This window comes from Scophthalmus maximus, chromosome 10 (assembly GCF_022379125.1).
Source record: "Scophthalmus maximus strain ysfricsl-2021 chromosome 10, ASM2237912v1, whole genome shotgun sequence".
Classification (NCBI taxonomy): domain Eukaryota; kingdom Metazoa; phylum Chordata; class Actinopteri; order Pleuronectiformes; family Scophthalmidae; genus Scophthalmus; species Scophthalmus maximus.
The window spans coordinates 13,645,930-13,669,722 of record NC_061524.1 but is presented as its reverse complement, the minus strand read 5'-3'; the positions used below and the strand labels follow the sequence as shown (position 1 = coordinate 13,669,722).

The following is a 23,793-nucleotide window of genomic DNA, read 5'->3' as shown; positions in this document are numbered from 1 at the left end:
AAGCATCACTGCTCCTGCTGTGTCCCATGTGCAGCATCTCCGACTGTATATACAGGACATCTAAAGAAAGTCATAACTATACCACCTTATTTCATATTACTGACACATAGGAGGAGCACAGCAAAACTATTCGCAAAGATGAACAAGTTTCATAGGTATTACAGAATGGACAATGAAGAAGAAGAAAAACAAACAGGAACAAATATAATAAAGTGATGTGTTCGATACTTAAACAATTGACTATGAGTGATTTTTTTTGTTCTAAATCTTACAACATCGTCTGACAGATCATCAAATCCCAAGATTCCCTGATAGCATCAGTCACACCTTAGGCGAAGGTGCGACAGATTGCGCTACTATTATCTATTATAGGGAAACGACTCTGACTCTCAAAGAGTTTTTGAGTTTGTCGTCTGACCATGAAAACTGAAATGATTTAACAGAGAAACGTTAACTCACCAATGTGTCTCCGGACAAAACCTCCAGCAGTGAGATCAGGTTATGTCCATCTCTCAAGTCTTCATACAGGTCATTTATATGCTTCCGTACCTATGCACATGAGGAAGAGAGCCAAATGTGAGCAAAGTGCAAATATCATATTTTTTATACACAACTGGTCATTATAATAAATACAGTTATCTAACTACTACACATGGAATCGACATTGGTGGTGTTTTTAAATCTCTGACCACAGTTATTGAACCATAATCATTTCTTTAAAAAAGCAGCGCTTTGAGGATTACACCAAGAACCATGAAAGCTCCTCACATTCATAAAACATGTACAACTACATGTACCCCACCCAGAACAAATTTGTTTCTTTTACACTGAAATGCATCTTTAATAAAACACTGAATCATAACGTGAGCGGCATATCTTCCTGACACCTTATCTAAGCTCTTGAGCGAGGCACTTAACAGCTCCAGTCTTTTCCAGCAGGCCCATCACTCCTTCCTGTCCTAAATACCGCGCCTCGGAAACCACCCCGCTGCCCGCTGACCTGCTTTCACACAGGGCTTTCAGCGCTGTAAGCCCAGATAGCAGCCACAGCTGTGGGGCCGAAATAGAGCTGCACCCTTGTGTTATTGGGTCAGCTGAGCAGATTCCCTTCTATTACTCAGCAGCACCTCTGATTTCTCTTGGACCACGCGAGTGGCCTGCTGTGGCCTGACAATGAGCTAAAGAGGCCCGAAATCCTGCCGTCAAAATCTGACTATCCAATAGGAAATAAAAGGTGATACTCCAATTAAAGTATGTTCAACAGGTCCAAACTACTGTAACACACATGCTTTGGTTTTTGTACACATATTGCATTAAATCTCTGCAGCTTCACTGCATGTGTCATGTTCGATACAGAACTGTAGACGTCATTCTGAAGGCAGAACTGCAGCTTAGGGCCCTATGCACACTTCTGGAAATAATAAATAACACAATTTTGGTTTGAGAAGTAGTCATCAGCACTGATCCATGATCTGATCCAACTATGCAATTTCTTAAAACCTTTCTGTTGGGACAACAACTACAATGTTTCCATCACTGCTCATTGCTCTCACTGGCACTATACAAGAGCAGGGAACAAAATGAGTCATTATATTTTGAGGAGTCACTGTGGCTTAAAATGTTTCCGTTAGCTTGGTCCCACTGCTGCTGTTCCCCCTGGCAAGCCAGTGACTGCTTAAAAGAGATCCAGTTTAAAAGACTCAAATATGCACCAACATCAATCTCAACCAATCCAATGTCTCCTTGATTTACATATCACACAGAACTAATGAATGATGCCTTACATACATGCATGAGTTTTCTTGATCGCAGTGATTAATGTACCCCTGATGCATGAACACTATAACATTACACATGACTCCCAGTTAGTGTTTCAATTGTTTTAACAAAGGCATATTAGAAGAGCCGTACCCGTACTTGTCCATGTGTTGTTAAGTGTTTCATTAAATTCCAGATGAACTCGTTTTCATTTGTCTCTTATTCTCACAGTATGCGATTCAAATTCCTGAGTCAACGAAACACAACCTGTTTTTGCAGCAGTGCAGCGGCGCATGTCATGCTAAATGACTCGTAACAAACTTAAATAATATCGGGCGAGGAATGCTAGCATGTCAGGACCTAACGTGGAAAGTGGTAATTGTTATTACTGCCAATACTTCCCTACTGGATTGTTTATGTTGGAGGAAAATGGTTTGCTGACTGTTGTGGGGGCAAAAAACATCGGAATTTGAACTATTATTTAGGTTTCATCTCTGCATTGATGAACATAGTTTCCATATGAACCTATACCTATACATTAATTCGATTTTTAAATGCGTTTTCATATAATAAAATAGAATTTCTAAACTTCAGATGATATCAGAGCGGACAAACAACCAGCATACATTAGTTCTTACCTTCAGCAGATGCTGATTTATCCATTTTGTAAACGTCTTCTTCTGCACTCTGTCTCTTTCATCTGAGGAAGAGAGAGAAAAAGAAAACATGTCCAGTGAATTATTTCCACGGTTTGAATCATCATACTCTAGGTGTTGTTGGGCCCAGCTCTCTTTTTGTATAGGTTGTCATTGCAGTGGCCTAATTCTGCTCTGTGCAATCTGCTTAAGCAGTCTATTGAGTTGTATTGTGTGTAATGGTACAAGAGGATGTTACACTGCGCCACATCAAATTAAACATATCTCAAAAAATACATAGAAAGACAGGAGTGTACATTTGGACAGGTGAGGTGAGCAATTCAAATTTGCTCTTTAAGCATTTTGGAATTTCATTTCAGGGGCTTGATCCTTTGTTATCTGTTGCACACATTTAGATACCGCTTATCCTCTGAGGGCTACGGCTGGAGCCAATCGCAGCAGTCGCCCTCCACTTGTCATTTGAGAAAATGCAGGTTTTAGGTACTTCCGTATTGGCTTTACTTTCCGGACCCAGTGACTACGTCCATTTGTATACACAGTCTATGGTGGAAGCCGGAGTACCCGGAGGAAAACCACACAGACACGGGGGGGAACATGCAATCTCAGCCGGCAGTACCGGGATTCGAAACCAAGAGCCTTCTTTAACCACTGCTCCTACGTGCCGCCCCTGTTGCACGCAGCCAATGTGAAAAGTTGTTTTACAATTTATAGTTTCAATGAACGTGATGTAGAAAAGTAAGGACATGTGACATGAAGAGCTAAAGTCCCTTTTGCTCAAAGAAAGTTTTGTCACTTCCCAGACACTGACATGACATCAGGCTCTCCAAGCATGCTGATCACATTATGTTTTTCTGTTTCCCATCACCATAGCAACCACACTTCCTGCCACCAGTGACATATGTGAGAGCAGGACGCAATGCCAATAAAAAGGAAAAGGAAACAGATTTTTATATGAAGTGTATTGAAGACAAGGAACACCAACTCCTACATCATTATGTTTTCTTGTCAGCATTGTGAACAACTCGTAGTTTTTGTCACAGCTTTTACACCCCTTATGTTCGTCCTGCAGCCTGTCAGAGCAGAGCAGCGGAGTAGTGCCGAGCAGACCATGACTCATTTCACAGCTTCCACGTCAAACAGTGAGCAGTGTGCCAGACACAACTCCTCCATGTTATCCTCAAAATACAAAAAGAAAAACTCACATGTACAATTGATCAGCACATTAGTTCACTGCTAACAACAACAACAACAACAACAACACCACCACCACTGGCAGTGGAGGACGATCAGCACTTTCCTAAACTTTGACCACAGGACTAACAAAGCAGATAACCTCCTCCCCGTGCGCGTTCCTCTGCGCGGCTTACGAAATAAGTTTTCCTCGGGGATATCTTACACCTACTGCGAAAGCACAGGCGGGAATAATCTCTCGGGGGAAACGGCGAGAAGCGGTGAGATACATACTGACCCATGCAGCACATGAGTGTTACCAGGTGAGTCCTGCGCTCCCTCTCGGCCTCAAGCAGGTACCTCATCCTCTGCCCTGGCTCCTCGGCGCTGTCAAGACGACCGTGGTTCAGGTAGACAGATGCCATGTGGCTACGTGACTGAGGAAGGAGTAGCAGTCACCCTCTTCTCCCCTGCCTGCCTGCCTGCCTGCCTACCAGCCTCTAGGGCAGCCGTGACTGCCTTTCACATCAAGCCTCCAGAACGAGTCCGGTCAGGTTTTCCATGACTACTCGCTGTTTTGAATTTTCATGCGGTTATGTGTTTATCCAGCAGCAGAAAACCATACAAGAAATCAGTGCTTCTTGTAAAAAAAAGCACCCTGTTGACATGTTCTAGGAATGTTCCAATTGGCTGTGGCAGGATACCAGTCAGTTTATTTTAGCTGCAATGTACCATAATTTGACAGCATGATAATTATAAATATATTTCGAGCAATGTAAACCTGCTCAACTATAAACTTGAATGTTCAAGGGAGATTATGCAGCTGCCAGAAACAAGTGAACAACACATCAAGGCAAATTAACAATCAACACTCTTCATGATACGACATGAAAATTACCGATAAGTTGTTTTTAGAATTTTACATTTCTCTTCTGATTAATGTACCAAGCGTACCAGTTACATAAGACGGTCGGAGAAAATGAAAGTAGCGGCATCTGTTTCCCCTTGAAAGTTGTGGTTGTGGTTGTGGTGGGTGGTCATTTTTACATAATGGACGTGTCAGAAAGATCACAAAGCCTGAAACCCTCCTTTTCGAAGATAACAGAGGTTCCATCAGAGACCTGCTCTCTGCAGATTTTCACATTTAGCTCATCTAAAAATAGTCCATGTGTAAAAAGCTGCCGAGAATTAGAAAGTAGGTTGGTGTGACGGTTACTTTGTATGATCGTCTGGAATAGATCAAGGCCTCGCACTGAAGCTGAAACATCAAATAAAAGAAGGGACGGCGCGACTAAAATAAAACTGATCCGCCAAAGATTCCTAACAAGTAGAGAAAGTCAAAGTACAGTGAAGGACCTTTACCAGCAGGGCTGCTGTGTCAGCGGTGACGCATCTGTCCCTGTGACTCTGCAGTGCAGCTGATTCACAGAGAAATAAAGCAGCGCTGTCTTGCAGTAGGACACCAGTTTGGCCTGCAGTGCCCCGATCTACACTCTCTCCAGCATAATATATAGACCTCTTCGGGGAAACGCATTAATATAGATTGGCTGGGCGAGTCTTCAAGGAAACTCTCCAGCTCAGAGCAAAGGGTGACAGGATGAAGGCGGAAAAATGTGACATCAGCCAGCTTTCAGATGTGGTCAGTAATAGGCTACTGTGCTTCATGTATTGCACGGATTAATGATAACGGACATGCTGGTCACATCATATCAACATCAGCCAATGTCAGACGGTGAGACAAGTGAGTCAGAAAAATAAGACAGACATAATTATTTTTGTTTTATTATTTCTGCCCTTCACGTTAAAGTTTTAATACTAAGATATAAACAGATACAGAACTACGAAGCCAGTTTGAATGTGCTATGACCGAACTAAGTTATTTCTGTACCTGTGCCTCTTTTTCTCAGAAACATGAAGGTGACTGTGACATTATGGTGCCCTCTTGAGGATCTTATGAGAATAAAAAAAAGAAAGCATGATTTCTGGTTTGGTGTTGAATTCACCCAGTTTTGTTTTAGACAGCAGTCAAATATTATTTGTTCATAATGCAGAAGTGAAGATTGATAAAGATCAGATGTCTGACAGAAAACAAACCCAGCTCTCTCCTTCCAACTATAACATTGACGTAATGTCAGATCAGATGAGTTTACACTCATTCCCCAGATGCGCAACTTTAACTTGATCATCTCATTCTAATTATCAAATCTAAATGTAAAACTGCTACAGTACAATATGATGTCTTATCCTGCATATTTGCATTTTATTCATGACTGAAACTTTGCTTATTTTCCAATAATTCTGTTTTTTATTTTTGTTTCATCTGCCTAACAAAATGCCATCTTTAGCGCCACACCAAATGAGTTCTTCTAAGGTGTCAAATCATGATAACTGACAACAACTACAGCTGCACACACGACATAATATTACCGGAAAATACTCCACAACACTGCTTTAGGTATTTCAGATTAGCACACAAATGTTCTTTCTGATATTTCAAACTTCCCACTTTAAATTCAGGCAGTAAGATGAATCACATCCCCCAGAGGTCTGGGAACAGCTATGACCATGCAGCTTGTTGTGACCTTTGACTTTAATGGGTTGATGTATGAAGGATCACACAGACAGCGTGACTAGCCACTTGTCTCTCATGTTACATTTGCACTCATTGACATGTGGGTGCTGTATAGACTACGAACTATTCCTCAGCGACGCTTCCCTCAGAAGTGCAAATTTACACCAGGATACAGGAAGTTAAACTGGTTGTAATGAAGGTATCGTTTGCTGTACGGCACCGTGTGCGTAACAGACGGCTATAGACCTGATACACTTTTGTAGATCACAGCAAAGCACATGCGCACGCCGCTATAAATAACTACGACCCTAGACCACGCTGCCCCCACAACTGCAGGCCACAAAATCTGTGCCACTGAGGTGCCATCGTTCACTTCCTTACACGCAACAAAGATGAAGTAAATGTTTGTAGTCGAGTTCAATTTATAGTAGAGCTGACGTTTAATGCATTTGTAAAAAGGGCCTTAAGATCCTTTTTTTGGGAGGGGGGGGGGAGGGGGAGGGGGGGGGGGGGGGGGGGGGGGGGGGGGGGCTGAATGTGATTTATCCATCCCAAAAACAGCAGTTTATTAAGTGTGATAATATGATTGGAGGGTATTGAATGAGATTCAGGACATGTCTGCATGTACAATATTAACTGTGTCCAAAAATAATACACAACCAGACTGTTGGAAAATGCAACCAGCAGCAGAAAGGTCGACAGCACTTCACTTTCATCACGGCATCATTGACAAGATTAATTTGAACAAGAGAAAGGACAAATTGTTGTTTTCCCAAGATTGTCTGGCACGGGGGGGGGGGGCAGTGACACCCACTGGCCTCTTGTTACGTCAGGATGCCTAAAATATCCTCACATTCTGAGCAGAGCGGAGTCAAAAAGTCCTCGCAATCAAAATCCAGCCGGTGTAATCCTCTTGACCTCGTATGGGAGGGAAATCAAAACAGACACAAAGACCAAACTGAGAAGCCCTCAACCTTCCAGCGTATGACAAGGACTCGCTAAACATTCTTGCTAAACAGCTCTCATTTCTCACCTCCAGTGTCATAACCAGCTCAGTGAGCAAAGGCATGAGTGCCTCTGTTTTGTTTTGAGAACAAGGCCATGATTGCATGGCACAGGCAGAGATTTTTGAAGTACTGGTCTGTGTCACTGTTATCCTGATCAAAGTTAATATCTTGCACCTCTAACTGAACAGGCCTCACTTTGGTGAATAACACAATTCTGAAAATCTTCCTTGGAGTACACATCCGAAATGCTGACTCAATCACACACATTGTGATCCTGGTCACACGTGGTAATTGCAAAGGGAACCAGAAGGAAAAAGCCTCCTCAAGCTCAGCACTAGTTCAGGACAAGCTATGAGTGCAGAACTCATGTGATTGTGAAAATGGTCAAATACATTTGTTTTGTTAATTAGTATTCCACAAATGTATGACCTGATTATTCAGCTGTATGAAAAGTGAAGGGAGTTATTAAAGGATTCATCATTTTAGCACTGAGATTACATGCCTCAGATTTAATAGCAGATCATTCAATAGTTGTTGATATTTGACTGTTCGAAAAAAATTCAGGAGATCATTAACATGACAAGTCCGAATGTAAACTGCAAATGGACTGTATTTATAGAGCGCTTTTCTAGTCATATAGACCACATTCACCCATTCACACATTCATACAGCGCTGCTATTTACCGCGCATTTTTCTTTCACATTCATACACATTCATACACTGCCGGAAGAGCCGTCAGAGGCAAGTTAGGATTAGGTGTCTTGCACAAGGACACAACGGCATGTGGACTGGCGGAAGCTGGGTCGAGCCGCCCCTCGTCTCTTAGCCACGCAGTAGCATGGTCAAAATTTGGTCTGTTGCAACTTACAGATCAGTCCCGGGGGTGGTTTTATGTGCACAAAATGGGCTTCTTCGTCCACACAGCATCAACTGTGGTGTCAGTGTGGTATCTTGGTAGGTGGCTAACGAAAATACAATGTGTGAAGATGAATACCTGTGGGAGCATTTTTGTCATTCTTTGTAAGTGAGAATTGTCTTCTGGGAAGGGCAGGGCCGAGTCTGAAATATGTGACTGGAACAGCTCAGCAAATGAAACAGGTTGCCAAGCCTTCAGAGCAGCCCCTCCGCTCAGCCTTTAGTTTACCTTAAGCCCAAAGACAAAGGTGAAGAAGACTCCAAGGAAAAAGGATCCAATGCCTGAGCATCTGCGCAGAGATTTTTATCGTCTACAACTCCTGTCTGCAAAGTGCTACTGTGAGAGGAAGTGTAGTCGGAGAGATACGGTGTGAGCCACTGCTGCGCGTCATTTTCAGCACCCTCAACTTCAGTAATGAAAGGAGGCCACAATCTGAAAATATAAAGTAGGCCTATGGAACAGAATACATAGTGACAAATTCTGTGTTTTATTGTATTGTGATAGTGTTATCAAGAGGTGTCTTCTTCATTGATGATATCACTGACATTTGATTCATTAAGTTTCACGCTGATGTGATACTCAATATCCCCATCAGTGATGATGGAAGATTTTATGGCCCGTGATGAAAAGCAAATGGAAGATGAAGGTGAAGCTGGCCATCTACCCTCAGACCTTCAGAAGCACTCAGCAATGACAACGAGAGGGAAGGGCGAAGCATTAATGACTACTAATGGCACATGCACTTCACCCTCTTACAAGATTTGTAATTCACACAACATTAAGACAAGCTGGTATTCAACATCAACAGATTCCTGTTTTGAAAAGAAAAAAAAACACCATAGAAATTAAGGCTGAGCACACAGAAAAAGCTTAAATTTAAGCAAATTAAGAAAATCATACTTTTAAGCCATATTGAATAAGATGGGAGTAGTTCTACTCACTGAGTCGCCTTTTGACTTAAAGCAGCTGGAACGTTTAGGCCCAGGAACTCTTCTCAAGGAAATAAAAGGTTCCACAAACCGTTGTCTATCTAAGTTTCCACCTCGACAGGCAAACTAGCCTGCGGATGTATGAACAATTTAGCTACAGAAAGCTGTTCCACTCCAGGCAACAGTTAAACAAAAGACTTAACGACAATGATGATTCTACATAAACTGAGCAACAACTAGAACAACAGTAAACACGGACTAGTATATTGACATCGTGCTGCTGCCGATCAGAAAATAGATGAGCTTGAGAAACAAAGCGTATTCAAAACATCCAAAATGCTTGACCTAAAGTAAGGAAACAGATTTTTATCTATTGCAGAGATTGCTGCTGAAATAAAACGCTGGACGACTCAACCAATTGGGCATCTTCACTGCTGCGAGCCCCGCCCCAAAGGCACTTGTACTTATCATGAATTCAGAATATGTTAGCTACATTATATTGATGACAGTTACACAAGCAATATAAAATAGATTTGCTGACTTGTTTGAGGTAATTTGTGCAAGTGGCAATGGTATTTTGGACAATCTTCAGGCAGCAGCTAAGATGATTCTCGAGTAATGCTATCACTTAGAACATATAGAACCTTTAGAGAGCAGGGCTATGGTTGCGGCCACGTTGTTGGGCCACAACACGATAAGATCGCAACTTGAACGGTCGTACAGTAGCTTTGTTTTTCTGTTTCCTCAGTGGCAGATATTAAAATATGGCAATCAGAGCAGACTGGGCTTCATTGGGAGGGGGGTCCTTAAAGAGACAGGAGATAAAATCAAGCGATTCAGACAGAGGCTTGGACAGTGTGAGGAATATGTAAACCTTTCCGAGTAATAACCCAAATCAAAATCATGAACATGAGCATATTATTATGTCTCCTTCGACATAAAAGCAGACGGAGCTGCTCATTTCTTGGCCAACCACAAAAAAAAAAAGTGGAGAAAGGAAATCTGTTTCCTTCCGCTCTGGGATGGGATGGGATTGCTTCCCAGCATCTGCTGCCTTCAGGAGAGGAGGGTGGTGCCGCTGGAGTGGGAGAGGAAAGGCTACAGAGCATGAGTCAGGGCCCGGGGAGGGAGGGACAGAGCCTCTAAAGATGATCTCATGCAAGAGGAGCTGAGCAAAGCTGTGGAATGAGGTTCGGTCATGCTGGTCTTCCCATCACCATGACAGCATATAAATACAACATTTAGAAATATAACAGTGAGCAGGCATCACGCTCAGGCACAGACACACTGCAGTTACATGGCTTCTAAAACAATATGGTGATCATATTGATCAAATGTATTCCAGAAGGGCAACGCATGTGCCGGACATCCCTGAATGATAAATAATACATTATTGAAGACAAAATAAAAATAAATAAATATATATTCTGTACCTAAAGACTGACGGAGCGGTTAAAAGCTTCTTGAGAGCTCTGGTTTGGATTACACTGCTCATTTTAAATGCATTTTATTGATTAGATCAATGAAGGGCTTGGCAACAAAACAACATTATGTTTTAGCATGAGTTCTGTACTGTATTACTTTTTATTGTTAATGACGTTATATATATATATATATATTTTACATTTAAATACAATAACTGCAAACACAGATGTTAGGTTTCTGATTGCAGATAACCGGCACCCCGGTCTGATCCGAGCACGCACATTGGTGAAAGCTGTAAAATGAAACCAGGAGCAGCTGCATTCACAGCTTCAAATCAGTTCTGCACGGTGATATTATGAGATCATTTAGCACCAAGTTGAGCTTGAGTTGGAAACTGATCCAAAGATCTAATGCACTTATATACCCATTAGCACTTTGAATTCTGGCTGTGGTGGTAGCTGTGAAATTACACTTGATAATTATACTAGCAGAATTATATTTGGTCACATTTTTGCTTCACACAAAACCCACTTTATGTTAGTCCAAATTGTCCACCTATCACATACATTAAATGCAAGTACCAGGTGATTTGTTTCCCCCCTGATAAAAGAAAAGTTAAAACTCAATTGCCTTAATAAGAAATTGTTTTGTTCCTTTCAAAAAGTGATTGCTTGGCAGGAATGATCTGTGTGTACTCCAAGTAGTACGTATAGTCTTTCTTTTTACTCTCTTTAACAAAGATAAATCTCAGATTGTGTGAGGCAACAGTAATGCATATGTCAATCCGTAGTCTGAGTGAGAGGGAAAGAGGCCACCCTTCAAAGTGTGGCTCCTTGACATTCAAATCGCAACACAAAGCCAAAAGAGGAGTGTCACAACCATCAGCTTGACGCATGAACAAGTCTGTGGAGCAGCTCGGACGCTGCTCGCTTAAAAAACAAAAGTGTCTTTTGTATGGTAGCAGACAGTCTCCACAGAGGCAGCCCACACTGCATGTGTGGCCCACTACAGTGGGCCATTCGAATGTGATGAGTGGGCTGTCGACATAGAGCAAGAGGGGTTGGGCTGGGCACGGCCCAGGAGGATGGACAAAGGCAGTGACTGTGCAAAAAAAACACACAATGCTCTCTTCTCACTCATTGCTGCGTTTGATAATACAAGATTTTTTTTTAAAAAGGCACCGGTGATAATGATAAGGTATTCCTTATTGTATATAAGGAAATTCAACTTGTGATGAGAGGTTAAATCATCAGACAGGCCGCATCGATTCACAGACGGAAATGTCTGAGACGGTAAGAGCCCACACCCTCAGATATCACAACGCTTACAGAGCAGCCATCCTACAGTCTAGTCACATGCTGTGTGTGTCTGTCTGTCAGGAATAACATCTGCATGAGGCAACATGATGTAGTTTATGTCTGCAATCAAGATCACGCCCATCACATCCTTTTTGCATACTGTATGTGCAGGGCATGAGCTTTAAGGATATTTTTTATTGGGAGTGTTTATGAACAAAAACTGTAGTAAGCTGGTTACAGTGCACCTTCTTAGGAATCCCTTTTCACATGGATCTTTCATGAAACTGTCAAAGAGCCCTAATTATTCAAATGTAATTTAAAATACTGCCTATTAGTAATCTTTATCAAGCCACAAATAAAAATCTATATATAAGCACAGAATAGCAGGTCACAAACAAAATGCTTCTCTTGAACATGCTCAATTGGATTTAGTTTATAAAATGTCCTCTTAATAATGTAACAACATCATTTATGCCGCACGGCGTCCTGAGAACACTGCGAGGAGCGCTGACCGAGCCGCCACGCGTCAAATCCCCTAAACCTTCCCCGATGCCAGGGGACGATCAACATGTTGGGCAACGCGAATGTTCCCATCGTGCCGACGACGACCCACCGAGCAGGCTCTGCCGGAACAGCGTGACCGCGCACGGCCACTACCCACTGCACTTAGCTGTTGTGTGCGTCTGGGAAACCGTTTACTGAACTCATTCCTCAGGTTTGCACTCTTTTGTAGAGGCTGCATTGAATTTCAGTCTGACCTAAAGCATTTCTTCCCTTGAGTGTATTATTAACTCTAATACCTAATTAGTGGGGTTATTCGTACAGCTGGGGCAATAAGAACTACATGCATGCTCACAGTCAGTGGCAATTTTTCATGTTCTGTGTCAAGCAACGTTCTCAACTCACACCTTTCTTTTAAACACAGCACTTCATATAGTTGTTTTTTTTTCCATTGATCTTGAAATTTGTCATTTAATTTCTAATGGTTGAGGTCACCAAAGGTCACACTGGAGGTGAACAAGTGTATGTGTCACACCCGAAGTAACGTGCCACAACAAAATAAAGCCTGTGCATATTTTTTTTTTCTTTACAGTTTTTCTCTTTTCTCTAGAAAGAGCCAGCTAACATTATCTCAGAAGTGTCAGGGGACTCTGGGGCAGCCACAAATCACAGCCAGCCACAGAAACACAAAGCCACCAGTGTGGATAATAACAATAAGCCACGGTACGTTTGCCTGAAATAACATTGTCAATTATAAAAATGACACTAATATGAGAACTGGTCCTATGTGTTTACTTGTAGGGACAAAGGAGAAGCTGTTTCCTTCTTCACATTCTGTTCTGTTTACCGCTCTGTTTGCTTGTGTTGGTTTGGTTACTGTAAACGATGAGATTTTTGATGAAAATGTGTCTCTGTGATAGTCCGAACATCACATGGCGAGAAGCTCGGGGCCCTGGGTGATCCCAGCAACTGCAAACAAAACCTTAGAAACAACTAAAACAGGGATTTACTGTACAGCACTTATAGCCAGCGCCCTTTAGACAAATGTCCTAGCTGTGGAGAAGCCAACAAATATTTTATTGGAATGATTAATATAGTTTTTAGCCACTTTCACAACAAATTTACATTGAGAACCACATTGTTTGAGGAAGGTATGTTATGCACTTGACAAGGATAAAGATAATGATTCTTATCATGCAGACATATATGTTCAAATATACTGTACTACAGTAGTGTATATACAACAATAACTGCCACAAGCTAAGATCTAACTTTCTAAAGCCTTCTTCTTTCACATGAAATCAAAAGTGGCTTTATTTTTTTGTACATTCTAACTGTGTACGTCGTCACCATCTCAGTCATGTTCATAAACCAGCTAAAGTCCGATGCCTCTCTTCTTAACTGACCCTTAGTAAATATATGTTGACAAATTCTTTCTGCCTCAACACTCGAACCTGTTTTCCCTGCAATAAGGAGCTAGGTGTGAACGAAACAGGGCTGTATGCGAGTTTGCTACAAGTAATGATTAGCCCAGCGAATCTTTGGTTTCTACCATGATCGCTCAGTAGCCAAAATATCTGGTGCAGAATAATATTATAAGCCAAAAAAGACACAAAATTCAGTGAATTGTCCACGAGAAAATTGAGACACAAAGCAAAACCATTGGAATTACTGAGAGGCTGCAACTTAAATGCAAAGTACAAAGGACCGTCTTACCCTTCTTTGATATGTTCATTTTTCATGCCCCAGCTGGCAACCGAGTCAGATTTCTCACAAAGATCGATACCTCAAACGTAAAAAGTAATCAGAGAATGGTCGTTAGAGCTAGAAGAAAAATAAGTGAGCTCGTTGTGTGTCACAGCTCTTCTGCCTGAAGACAACGGCTACAGAACCCCAATGATGCTACATCATATGATCCCATTAGACTCCAGTCAGGGTGTTTAAGCCGTTTGCCACAGCTGACTGGCCCTGCTGGCTAAAATGCCTCAACAGCTGAGAGAATGTGCTCGTGGCAGCCCACAGTACATTGTATTCAGCGTTCTGCTGCTTTACTTTTTTTGCGTTGGCCTGAGCGACGAGGAAGCACAACACGAGGGGTTAAAACCGCCGCTGTCAGTTTGAATTCGCCTCCACCGGCTCTCCTCGGGCCCGGCCTCACAATGCACGACTGTGATTTTCGTCAGCGGCCCCTGTAGCTGTCGGAGAGACGCTGAACAACGTAGATCTCTTACGCGTGATGGATCTGCTCTGATTAATGAGATGGACCAAAAAGGAGCAGCTAGTGGCACAAGATACTGATATAAGCTACCGCCTCATCCTGCTTCTTTATCATTGTCCTGTCTGCCTGTAGAGACACCACATAGAAGTCCCATACAAACTGTGATATTTCCAAAGGGGGGAAAACCTACACAAATACACAATTTACATAAAGCTACAATACATAACAATTTCTCTGTTTGGATCTTTCAAATTGGACAGTAAACAGTGCAGACTGAATGACATATTTCAAGGTAAATATTTTTCCTATTCCACCTGATGAAGAGAAATATTCCACTGATCTAATGATCAGCTGAGGTCATATAATACATCCTGGAATAAATCCCACTTTTTTTCCAGTGCTATGGTCTAAAGACAGCGAGGCCATGTCACCAGAGAGAGAGAGAGACCGGGTGGGAGAGAGAGAGGGGCAGACGGACATTCATCGAACTGTCAAACAGCCATCGGACCATTCCTTCATCGTCCCACAGACTTTATGAGCCTATGAGATCCTGTCCGGCCGCCACTGATCCTACCTTTGTATCTTTCCAGAACATCCTCGTACGCCTGGAGGTATTCCTGTTCGTCCGAGAGCACATGAGCCTGCAGCGGCGCGTACTGAGCCATAACCCGGGCTCCGCAAACTGGACATCCACCGGCGGCGGACAGGGACACAGCGTGTGTGTGTGTGTGTGTGTGTGTGTGTGTTTGTGTGCGCGCGCGCGTGTGTGTGTGAGTGATCGGCGCTGTTGTTGCACTAAAAGGAAACGCCCTACATCCCGCCCTTGGCCAGGGTCCGTCCAATGGGCGACACTTCCTCGGTGAGGTTCACTGATTGACAGGGAGAGCTGCCGGACGTGCTCCGCTGCAAAAAATGTCGCTCTTGTTTTTATTTTTTATTTTTTTAAATTTACAAGCCAATAAACCCAGCTGGCCTCCTCTTGAGAGAAAAAAAACAAAACAAAGTGATACTTTGAATCACTTTAAATATGATAATGTCAATACAAGAGAATGGATCTAAACATGTCTGGCCCGATTTTGCACCATGTAAGTAAAATAACGTGTTTTTAAACGTAATTTTTTTACAGCGTGTAGAGAAAAATGAAACTTTCTTTTTCACTCTTGTCCACCTGCCAAACACTTTGAAGCGACTTTTCCTACACTGCTGTTTGGAAACATGTCCGTGTCTGTGCTGTCAGTGTCCCATCAGCTGTCACCACCGACACACACACACACACACACACACACACACACACACACACACACACACACACACAAATTCCCAAAAGACGCGAGCTGTCAATCATTGAAAACTTCGTCCCCCATATCGATTCCAGGCCACGTGATTTGATAGACTTTAATTCTTGCGGGGGTTTTATAACATTAAATTGTGCCAAAGTATCATTATAAAAAATACAAAAGGGGCCATAAACCTTAGACTCTTGCAAGCTTCCTGTTAGTGTGAAACATGGCAGAAGACTGACTGTGTTATTGTTTCTGTCTGAATCAATACAAAACTGACTTGTATTATCATCTTCGGGGCACATATAAGATGAGCCAACAAATAATTGAAATGTGAAAAGAAAAAATGATGCCTTAAATTGGCCTTTAAAATAGCCTATACTCCTTCTATTGAAAAGTCACACAGGAGTTGACTTGAAGAAATATACAGGAGCTTTTTTTTAATTACACTAACGCTTTGGTTGATTTTAAAGAATTATATCAAAAATAAAAATAGACCAAAATACCATCACATGAGCTACAAAGCATGTCCCTGCAGAGCCTGATATCTTCCCGAATGATACAGAAGTGTTTCTCCAACTACGTGACCTCACCTGCGATCCGGAGCACCGCTCTCTCCGCCGGATCCAGCACGGACCCTCCCTGGATCTTCCTCTTGGACCGCTCGTGTCTGGGCAGGTTCCAGGGCAAAGTGTCCCCGGGGGCCGGCGACGCCGACCCGGATTTGACGCTGTAGTCATCCTCGTCGGAGAAATCCGCCGAGGAGGACATGGAGCCGTGGAGGGACGGGTTCCCCGAGCTGGAGCTCTGCGAGGACAAAAGGAAAAAAACAGGGGGATGAATAGGACAGAACAATGCTCGTCATGATGTCACGCCTGGGCCGCAGCACGGCGCGGCGGCGGCAACAACCAGCGACACGGATCGGATCCATCGCTCACCATCCGCGGGTCAACGCGCGTCGTGGGAGCGCACGTCAGTGTGCGAGGATCGTCCATAACAATAAAGGGTCGAGTCGGACGCAAGGCGAGGTGAAATCAATAGTATCTGGCTCCCCCGCCAGGTCAACAACCAGACTTACCACTGTATACATGGGGAACCTGTCAGCTGGTGGAGGGAGGAAGAAGAAGAAGAAGAGGAGAAAAAAAACAGCAATCCTATTTGCGCGTTATTAGCTTCCACCGTTCAGCCACACATCTGGTGCGTCAATGCCACGCCCTGCGAGGGATGCTCCGGCCGCGAGCGCGTCCCTTATCGGAGGAGCATGAAGGATGCGAGGTGATGTCAGCTCTCCCCTCCAGAGGGCTGAGGAGGGATGCTGCGCCGCTGTGCGCAGTCGAGGCAGAGCCGGAGCGCGGTGGGGAGAGGGAGAGGGAGAGGGAGACAGACTGCATGTGTCTCCGCGTCACACCCGGTTGCTCCGAGAGCAGCGGCGGCGTTAGAGCGCCATCCCTGCTGCACGAAGGTGCTGGGCGGGGTTAATGAGAGGAGCACAGCTTTCTCATGGCAAAGTGCTCACTATAGGAGGACTTTAGCCACAATGAGCCTACGCGACTGCCAACAGATTGGATTACAGCACAGAGTACAGTGAAAGCATGCATATACATTATAGGCTACCAATAACCCGAGAGGATGGAGGAGTCCATGGACGTAAAACCAAACACTGCACCTGGTGTAAATCAGTCTAACCGTTGTTAATTCATATCTGTGCAGGGTTATCTTTGACTAATTTTGTTATTATCCCTTTAACTTTTGCACAGCCTTTTTCGAGCCTATACAACTGCAAACATAGAAAGGACCATTCCAAATATGAATCACTCTCTGATGCAATTTCCTGCCACACCACGTGTAGCCTATATATGACACACCTGAGATTGAGCAACAGAGCAAATGCAGGTAACCACAAGGGGTGGGGCGCAAAAAAATACCTCTCTGATGACACTTCATTTGCTTAATGATAAGGAAGGGGGGGGGGACTCATAATGTAACATTCCTCTTGTGATCATATTAAAAGGTAAATCTGGAGCATGAAATGAAAAAAGTGGAGGATAGACTTCTGACGGGGATAAAGAAAAATCACCCTGGTTTCAAACAGCAGAGGGAATCTGGTTCAGCGTGACAATCTGCAAAAGCTGTTGAGGGCAACACTGTTAATATTAGCAGCCTTTTCTTCATTACATCACTCGTCGTCGGGGTAAAAAAAAGGCAGCTTAGCTTTGCATTTTTTATCAGCTTTCTGCTTAGCCATAATTCCTTCTAGTAAAAATAAAGGGGGGGGGGGGTGTTAATTCTCACTATTATGAAACAATGAATTAAATAATCATTTGTTTGGGCTATTGCAGGAATATTCCCTCCTGTGTCTGTCTCTCACTTTCTTTCACACAAAGAGCGAAGGGAACATGGATAAGAATAGTTGAACGTCCGGAGGCCCTCCCCCATCACTTAATACACGGCTTATCCTCTCCATTTGGGAATGTTCTAAATCTTTTTTTTTCTTTGTTAATACACAACATTCTTTGCTCAGGAGCCGTTACTGTTAGAACATGTGGGCATCATGGTTTACTGTAGAACCGTTTTTGCCAGTAACATTTGAAAATGCGCTGGCAACAGGGCATTCTTCAGCGACATAAATGATTTCTATCCAGCCCCGTCAAAAAAACTTTAAATTGTCTATACTCGCTATATGCCTGCAGTTCCTATTAAATAAATGTTTTTAAAAATAAAGAGCACAGATGTTAAGATGCACCTATAAAATATTCAGTTCATGGCCATGCTGCAAATGGACTGTGAAGTAGTCAGTGGTTCCCTTACACTGGTGCACAGAGTGATTTAAAGAGATTATCAGTGGGGAAGAAACACACAAAAATAAGGTCTCACCAAGACAAGGCAACCACTCTGGATCATTCATTTTTAAACATGCAAATATATCATGAATAGTGCATGATGGGCTGATCCAGGCAAGCACTAGTTTATGCTTCTCTATTAGATATTAAAATATGCTCATTTACAGCACATCATGGAGCTCTCATGATCCCACCAAACACAAAATTGCCGTCCCCGCTGTAAGATTTGCTTTTTTGCTCACATGCCACATTTAGTCTTTGACCTGCACAACACACACTGTATCAGTAAAAATGATACAATGATACAAAAAACATTTTGATTTTGCTTAACCCGTGGCAACAAAATATTTGATTTAAAGATATTGCAATCACAATAAGATAAAATCCATCTCTGAGATTTTACACGCAACTAATCTGTTTTCACAGAAAAAGCACCAGTGTTATCAGCATTATTGCTAATGGAAGCAATACACTGCAATAGGTTCACACACAGAGAGAGAGACAGAGAGAGAGAGAGACAGAGAGAGAGAGAGAGAGAGAGAGATCAATAGGTTCCTTTGAACACTTCCAACATCAGCTTCATGTCAGGTCTTGTCCTCAATTTGAACTCCACCCAACAGTAATGGCTGGAGAAATTAGTTAGGTGGGGTTAATATTCTGAAGACAATAATTCAAATATTCGACGTGGCCTAGATATTCTCAAAGCAAAGAAATGTGTGTGTGTGTGTGTCATGTCAAGTAAATACTTCCAGTCCAGCCCAGTGTTTCATGTCTCTCTCCTCACCTGCGCTATCTGAAGCTGATAAGGACAGTGTGGCGCGTTCTTGTTTGGAAGCAGTGCTGTTAATGCAAATGAAAAGCCGAGGGCCTAAAACTGTGGGGCGTTACCAAGGAGATTAGCTGTTGATCCATTTGCCAGTATGGTAAATTGTTGAAAGATTACAAATGTATTAGAGAGGACATGTACCACTGTGCCAACTGTTGACTGCAACCCAAGGAAAAAAATCACAGATATCACAGATTCTGTTCAATTAGGGGATTGTGATTTGATATTTAAACTGAAAATCAGTCAAATTTAGAGCTGAACAGATTCAATTACACGAAACATGTACTTGGCTAAAGGGACTATAGTTGTATGTGTTGTATCTTAAAAACATTTAAGATTTTGAGGCAAATTACTTAAAGTAAAAGTAGACTCCTGGACAAATGTTAAACATGCCACATATATATCTGTGTTAAAGTTGTGTTTTCTAGTGGGCTAAACCTACAGGTTGTATACGTTGGATGAAATTGGCTAAAATCAATGACCACAATGTGTCATGAGATGATAAATAGACAAAGATCTTGTGTCCAGCCTCGTTAAATCCTTACCAGCTTCAAAAGGTGCGATGGTTTCCCTGTGGAGCAGAGCAAGCAAATCATAGCATCACATTATCATCAGCATTAATCGTGGTCACAGTTAAGGCGGGTACCTACAGGTCTGCGTGTGGGCGTGACTTGTACAGACTGGTAAAATTCGGGTGGGACTCTCTTCTTCACTTTGCGTTTCCTGAGGGTGGATGATGAATCCGGCTCGCTCTCAGGGATCTCAACCAAGTTGGGTTTTTCCTCGGCCACCCGAGCATGTATGCTCCTTCTCGCGTGACGTGGACTGTGCCTGAAGCCCTGGGGAAACATGAGCAAATGTCAGGCGGAGAGGAGGTTTGACTTCCAGCAGACTTGGCAGAAGAAATGAAGAGGGGTTTTCGAGATAATATGAATAATGATTGTGATGCGATGCAGGCTATGTGCTAGGGAGGCACTGTTATTTGACCTAGATTTCAGAGACGTGTCGGAGGAACATAAAACAGCAACTCAAATCAATGCCCAGGAAAGGACAGGCGGACGTTTCACTGAACATTTTGACATTTCTTAAGGTGTCAAATCACCTATTTCTTTAGAGCCTCAACAGATTTTTCATTTAAGATCTGTTCATTGTTGGATTTATTATGTTTGAAGGTAATGCTGAGAGAGACTGTCCAGCTGTTGTGTCCTTGAACATGATACTGAACACCAGCTACAGTACGGATCTGTGGGGGATTCGGTGTCCTGTGGTTCAATAACATAACCTTGGAGCTTTTTCTTTGGGAACTTCAAAACAGAGAATCAACCCCCAAAAAAATAAAGAAAGAAACCAGCAGGTATCAGTTCATGTACTAAAATTACTTTTCACCAAACCCTTTACTTTGACTTTTAATGAAATAGCTTTGAGGAAAAACAGACAACCGAAATATATATTAATATAGATCATACAAGGAAGATCAATAAGGCCACAGAAAAGCTATTCTTTTTTATTTTAAGAAGTCAAATTCGCGGTGTTATCAGTAAAAGGGGTGTTTTTGGTGCATTTTATATATTTTCTGGCTTTAAAATGTCCCATTTTATTTTGAAACCAATGTGCGTAAAACGGAAACGGACGTGCACTTGACGCATTTGGACAAACAAGCATCATGGGTCATACATTTGAGTATGTGCAGCCTTCTGTCGGATCACTCAGAGACCTCACTTTCAAGCGTTGTGTTTCCGAGAACATGACACTGAAGTGTTTCGATCCACATTCATCTCGTCAAAGTGCAAACTCACCTAGTCAGTGTCAACACATGCGCAGTGCGCACACCACGGTCCTTCAAATAGTCGCGATTAAAGTCCAAACAATTCGGACGTTTGGTGAAGCGTTAAAGGGGAGACGACGTGTAGCCTGCACGACGCTTGAACACGTTCAAAAGAATAATCTCTCCTGCAGCGATTCGATGTCAATGACCAGAGTGACTCAAGCCCTTAATGAGAAAAGTTCATCCTACGTACCTCTGATCGAAAATGGTGCGTTCGGAGGCCAACTACAGGACAGACAACAGATGAGAGGCAGAGATGACACGATGCAATATTCACCATCAAGTATGACATGTCACATATTGAACACACACGATCGTACAGTTGACTGAGAACTTTAAGATATGTCTTGATTGTTTGATTAAAACCTCAACAGTCTTCACAGATACATTCAGAGTTGTGTTTGATCCCACACACGATCAGCCCCCACTGCGGATGTCTAAAGGCTGCAGACTTCAGCTTCGAGCTACAGCAGATGATGGATATACCAAACTAGAAGTATGAAGACACGTAAATGTACAGACATGACATGAGCCGTTCGGCAGCATGAGGCGGCGCGGCCTGCCTGCGCAATGTGGACTCACCGCGGCTCTTTGCGCGTCCGGAGAGCACCGATTTCATTGGGTGCTTCCCATCGCGGAGCCTGCGATGCCAGCAGCAGAAAAACAGGATCGTGGCGATGGTCCCGAGCAAGAGCAGCAGCAGCAGCAGGACACACTGAATGCTGTACGGCCTCAGCAGCACCAGGAACGCCGCGGCGATCATCCTCGGGCGAAGATGTAGGACAGATCCCGCAGCCTCGGACAGCTGGCTCCTCTCCTCTCCTCTCCTCTCCCCGCCGCTGCGCACCGCTACAGTACAACTGAGGGCTCCAGATGAGAATAAAGCCTCCGGCTGACATGCTGCGCTACGTGAGGCATCGCACAGCGGACCGCGAGAGGCTCGGGGTGGACAGCCCACCACACTATTGATATCATTATTGCGGGCTACAATGCATGACTCAGCAGAGACGCAAGTTTTATTTATTTATTTCCCGAACAGGGCCAGGGAGGGAGTCAGCAGATTCACCCGAGCATCGCAGTGATGTGCTGCAGAGTCTGCAGCCCAGAAAAGCAGTTGGAACAGTGATGACAAGTCATGACAAGATGTCTGTGGAACTGTGATATAAACATATTTTCCAATCTTATACCTTTAATAAATATATTATTGTTATTATGGCTATGGTCACACAAAATGCCTTTCTGATATGCAGTATTCATCCTATGTTTTGCTGTAGAGACTTACTTTCCCTTTAAAATGAGGCCTGCTGTGCAGACTGACTGACCCTGAAATGAGGCAGGTGCAACATCTGCAGTCACTTGCAGGATTAAGGGGAGAAAAAGAGAAACCAAATCTAATCATAATCCAACAAGGATTATGTCATTTTTGAATGAACTGATATCATGTAGGGCATTGTTTTTCTTCTTCTTCTTCTTTGGTCAGATGAAAGACTCAGGCATGAGGCAAAGAGTGAGAAACCAAAAAAAGGGGTCACTCTGCAACCAAACAATAAACCATGCAGAAGCTGACATTGATTAGTGATAGATGCAATAACAGAAATATTGTTTAAATATTGTTTGCCATATTGTTTGTGTATGTCATCTCCTAGTATGCAAAATAACACTGCACTTGTAAATATATATATATATATGTATATTTATTTATTTTACAGAATAATTTGAATACACTATGTATGTTTGACTTATAGGAGTATGTGTATTGCATATGGTTGTCCCTATATTACAGCATTATCAAGTACAATGGGTGTGTTATTCACATGAGAATAGGTGTTATTGAAATACATTTGACAAATACTATGTCATGTATGACCACCCTAGACCTGCACAATCAAATACAATCCACTAAATTATAGTCAGAGCCAACAATTATATTTGGTTCCTTTTTGACACTGTAGGGTCTGTTGAACTGAAATGCATAACACCGAGAAATGTTTTGTTCAACCAAGTTATAGTTATAGTTGAATAAGAATATCTTGGAAAGTTATGAAAAGGACAGTATACAATCCGTTAAAATAGTTTGTGGCAGAGCTGTTGCACTGGATTGAATTAATACATACAAAGCAAGTGTACCTAATAAAGTGGCCAGGGGTTGTAATAAGGTCAGATATAATGTCAACATATGCTTTTATTTGATTCAAATGCACGCGTTTTATTAATTCATGTATTTTGCATTTTAACATTTTCTTGTACATGTCTATGTAACCGATGCACATTAATATCTACACTTATTGCAATAACTGTAAATGAATAAGGTTGAATAAACACTATCCAAATGTTCATAGCTGCAGTTCATATATATATATATATATATATATATATATATATATATATATATATATATATATATATATATATATATATATATGGAGAGGAAGATTCAACACATAGTCCGAGAAGACTAATCGACTAGACGTGCATGAACGTTATTTTTCTATTCATTTTTGGCTAGCTGCCTAGTATTATGTGCACATAATTACAATGGATTTCTGTACAAACAGTATTATAACATTTGTT

General features: G+C 42.4%; 1 protein-coding gene across 6 annotated transcripts in view; it reads right to left on the bottom strand.

Moving 5' to 3' along the window:
- The window catches only part of dst (dystonin), a 101,072-nt gene extending 78,671 nt beyond the window's left edge, over positions 1-22,401 (bottom strand). For 3 of the 6 annotated variants that reach the window (XM_047335357.1, XM_047335358.1, XM_047335364.1), the window contains exons 1-6: positions 21,805-22,401; positions 21,416-21,447; positions 20,048-20,236; positions 16,325-16,538; positions 2,397-2,458; positions 460-549 (exon numbers count right to left, since the gene is read on the bottom strand). In XM_047335357.1, coding sequence (XP_047191313.1) covers positions 460-549; positions 2,397-2,458; positions 16,325-16,538; positions 20,048-20,236; positions 21,416-21,447; positions 21,805-21,985 — 768 coding nt within the window. In that variant the 5' untranslated portion in view covers positions 21,986-22,401. The remainder of the gene's footprint in view (positions 1-459; positions 550-2,396; positions 2,459-16,324; positions 16,539-20,047; positions 20,237-21,415; positions 21,448-21,804) is intronic. The other 3 variants (XM_047335363.1, XM_047335362.1, XM_047335361.1) reach the window with 3 other exon arrangements.
- Between the last annotated feature and the right edge of the window lie 1,392 nt (positions 22,402-23,793).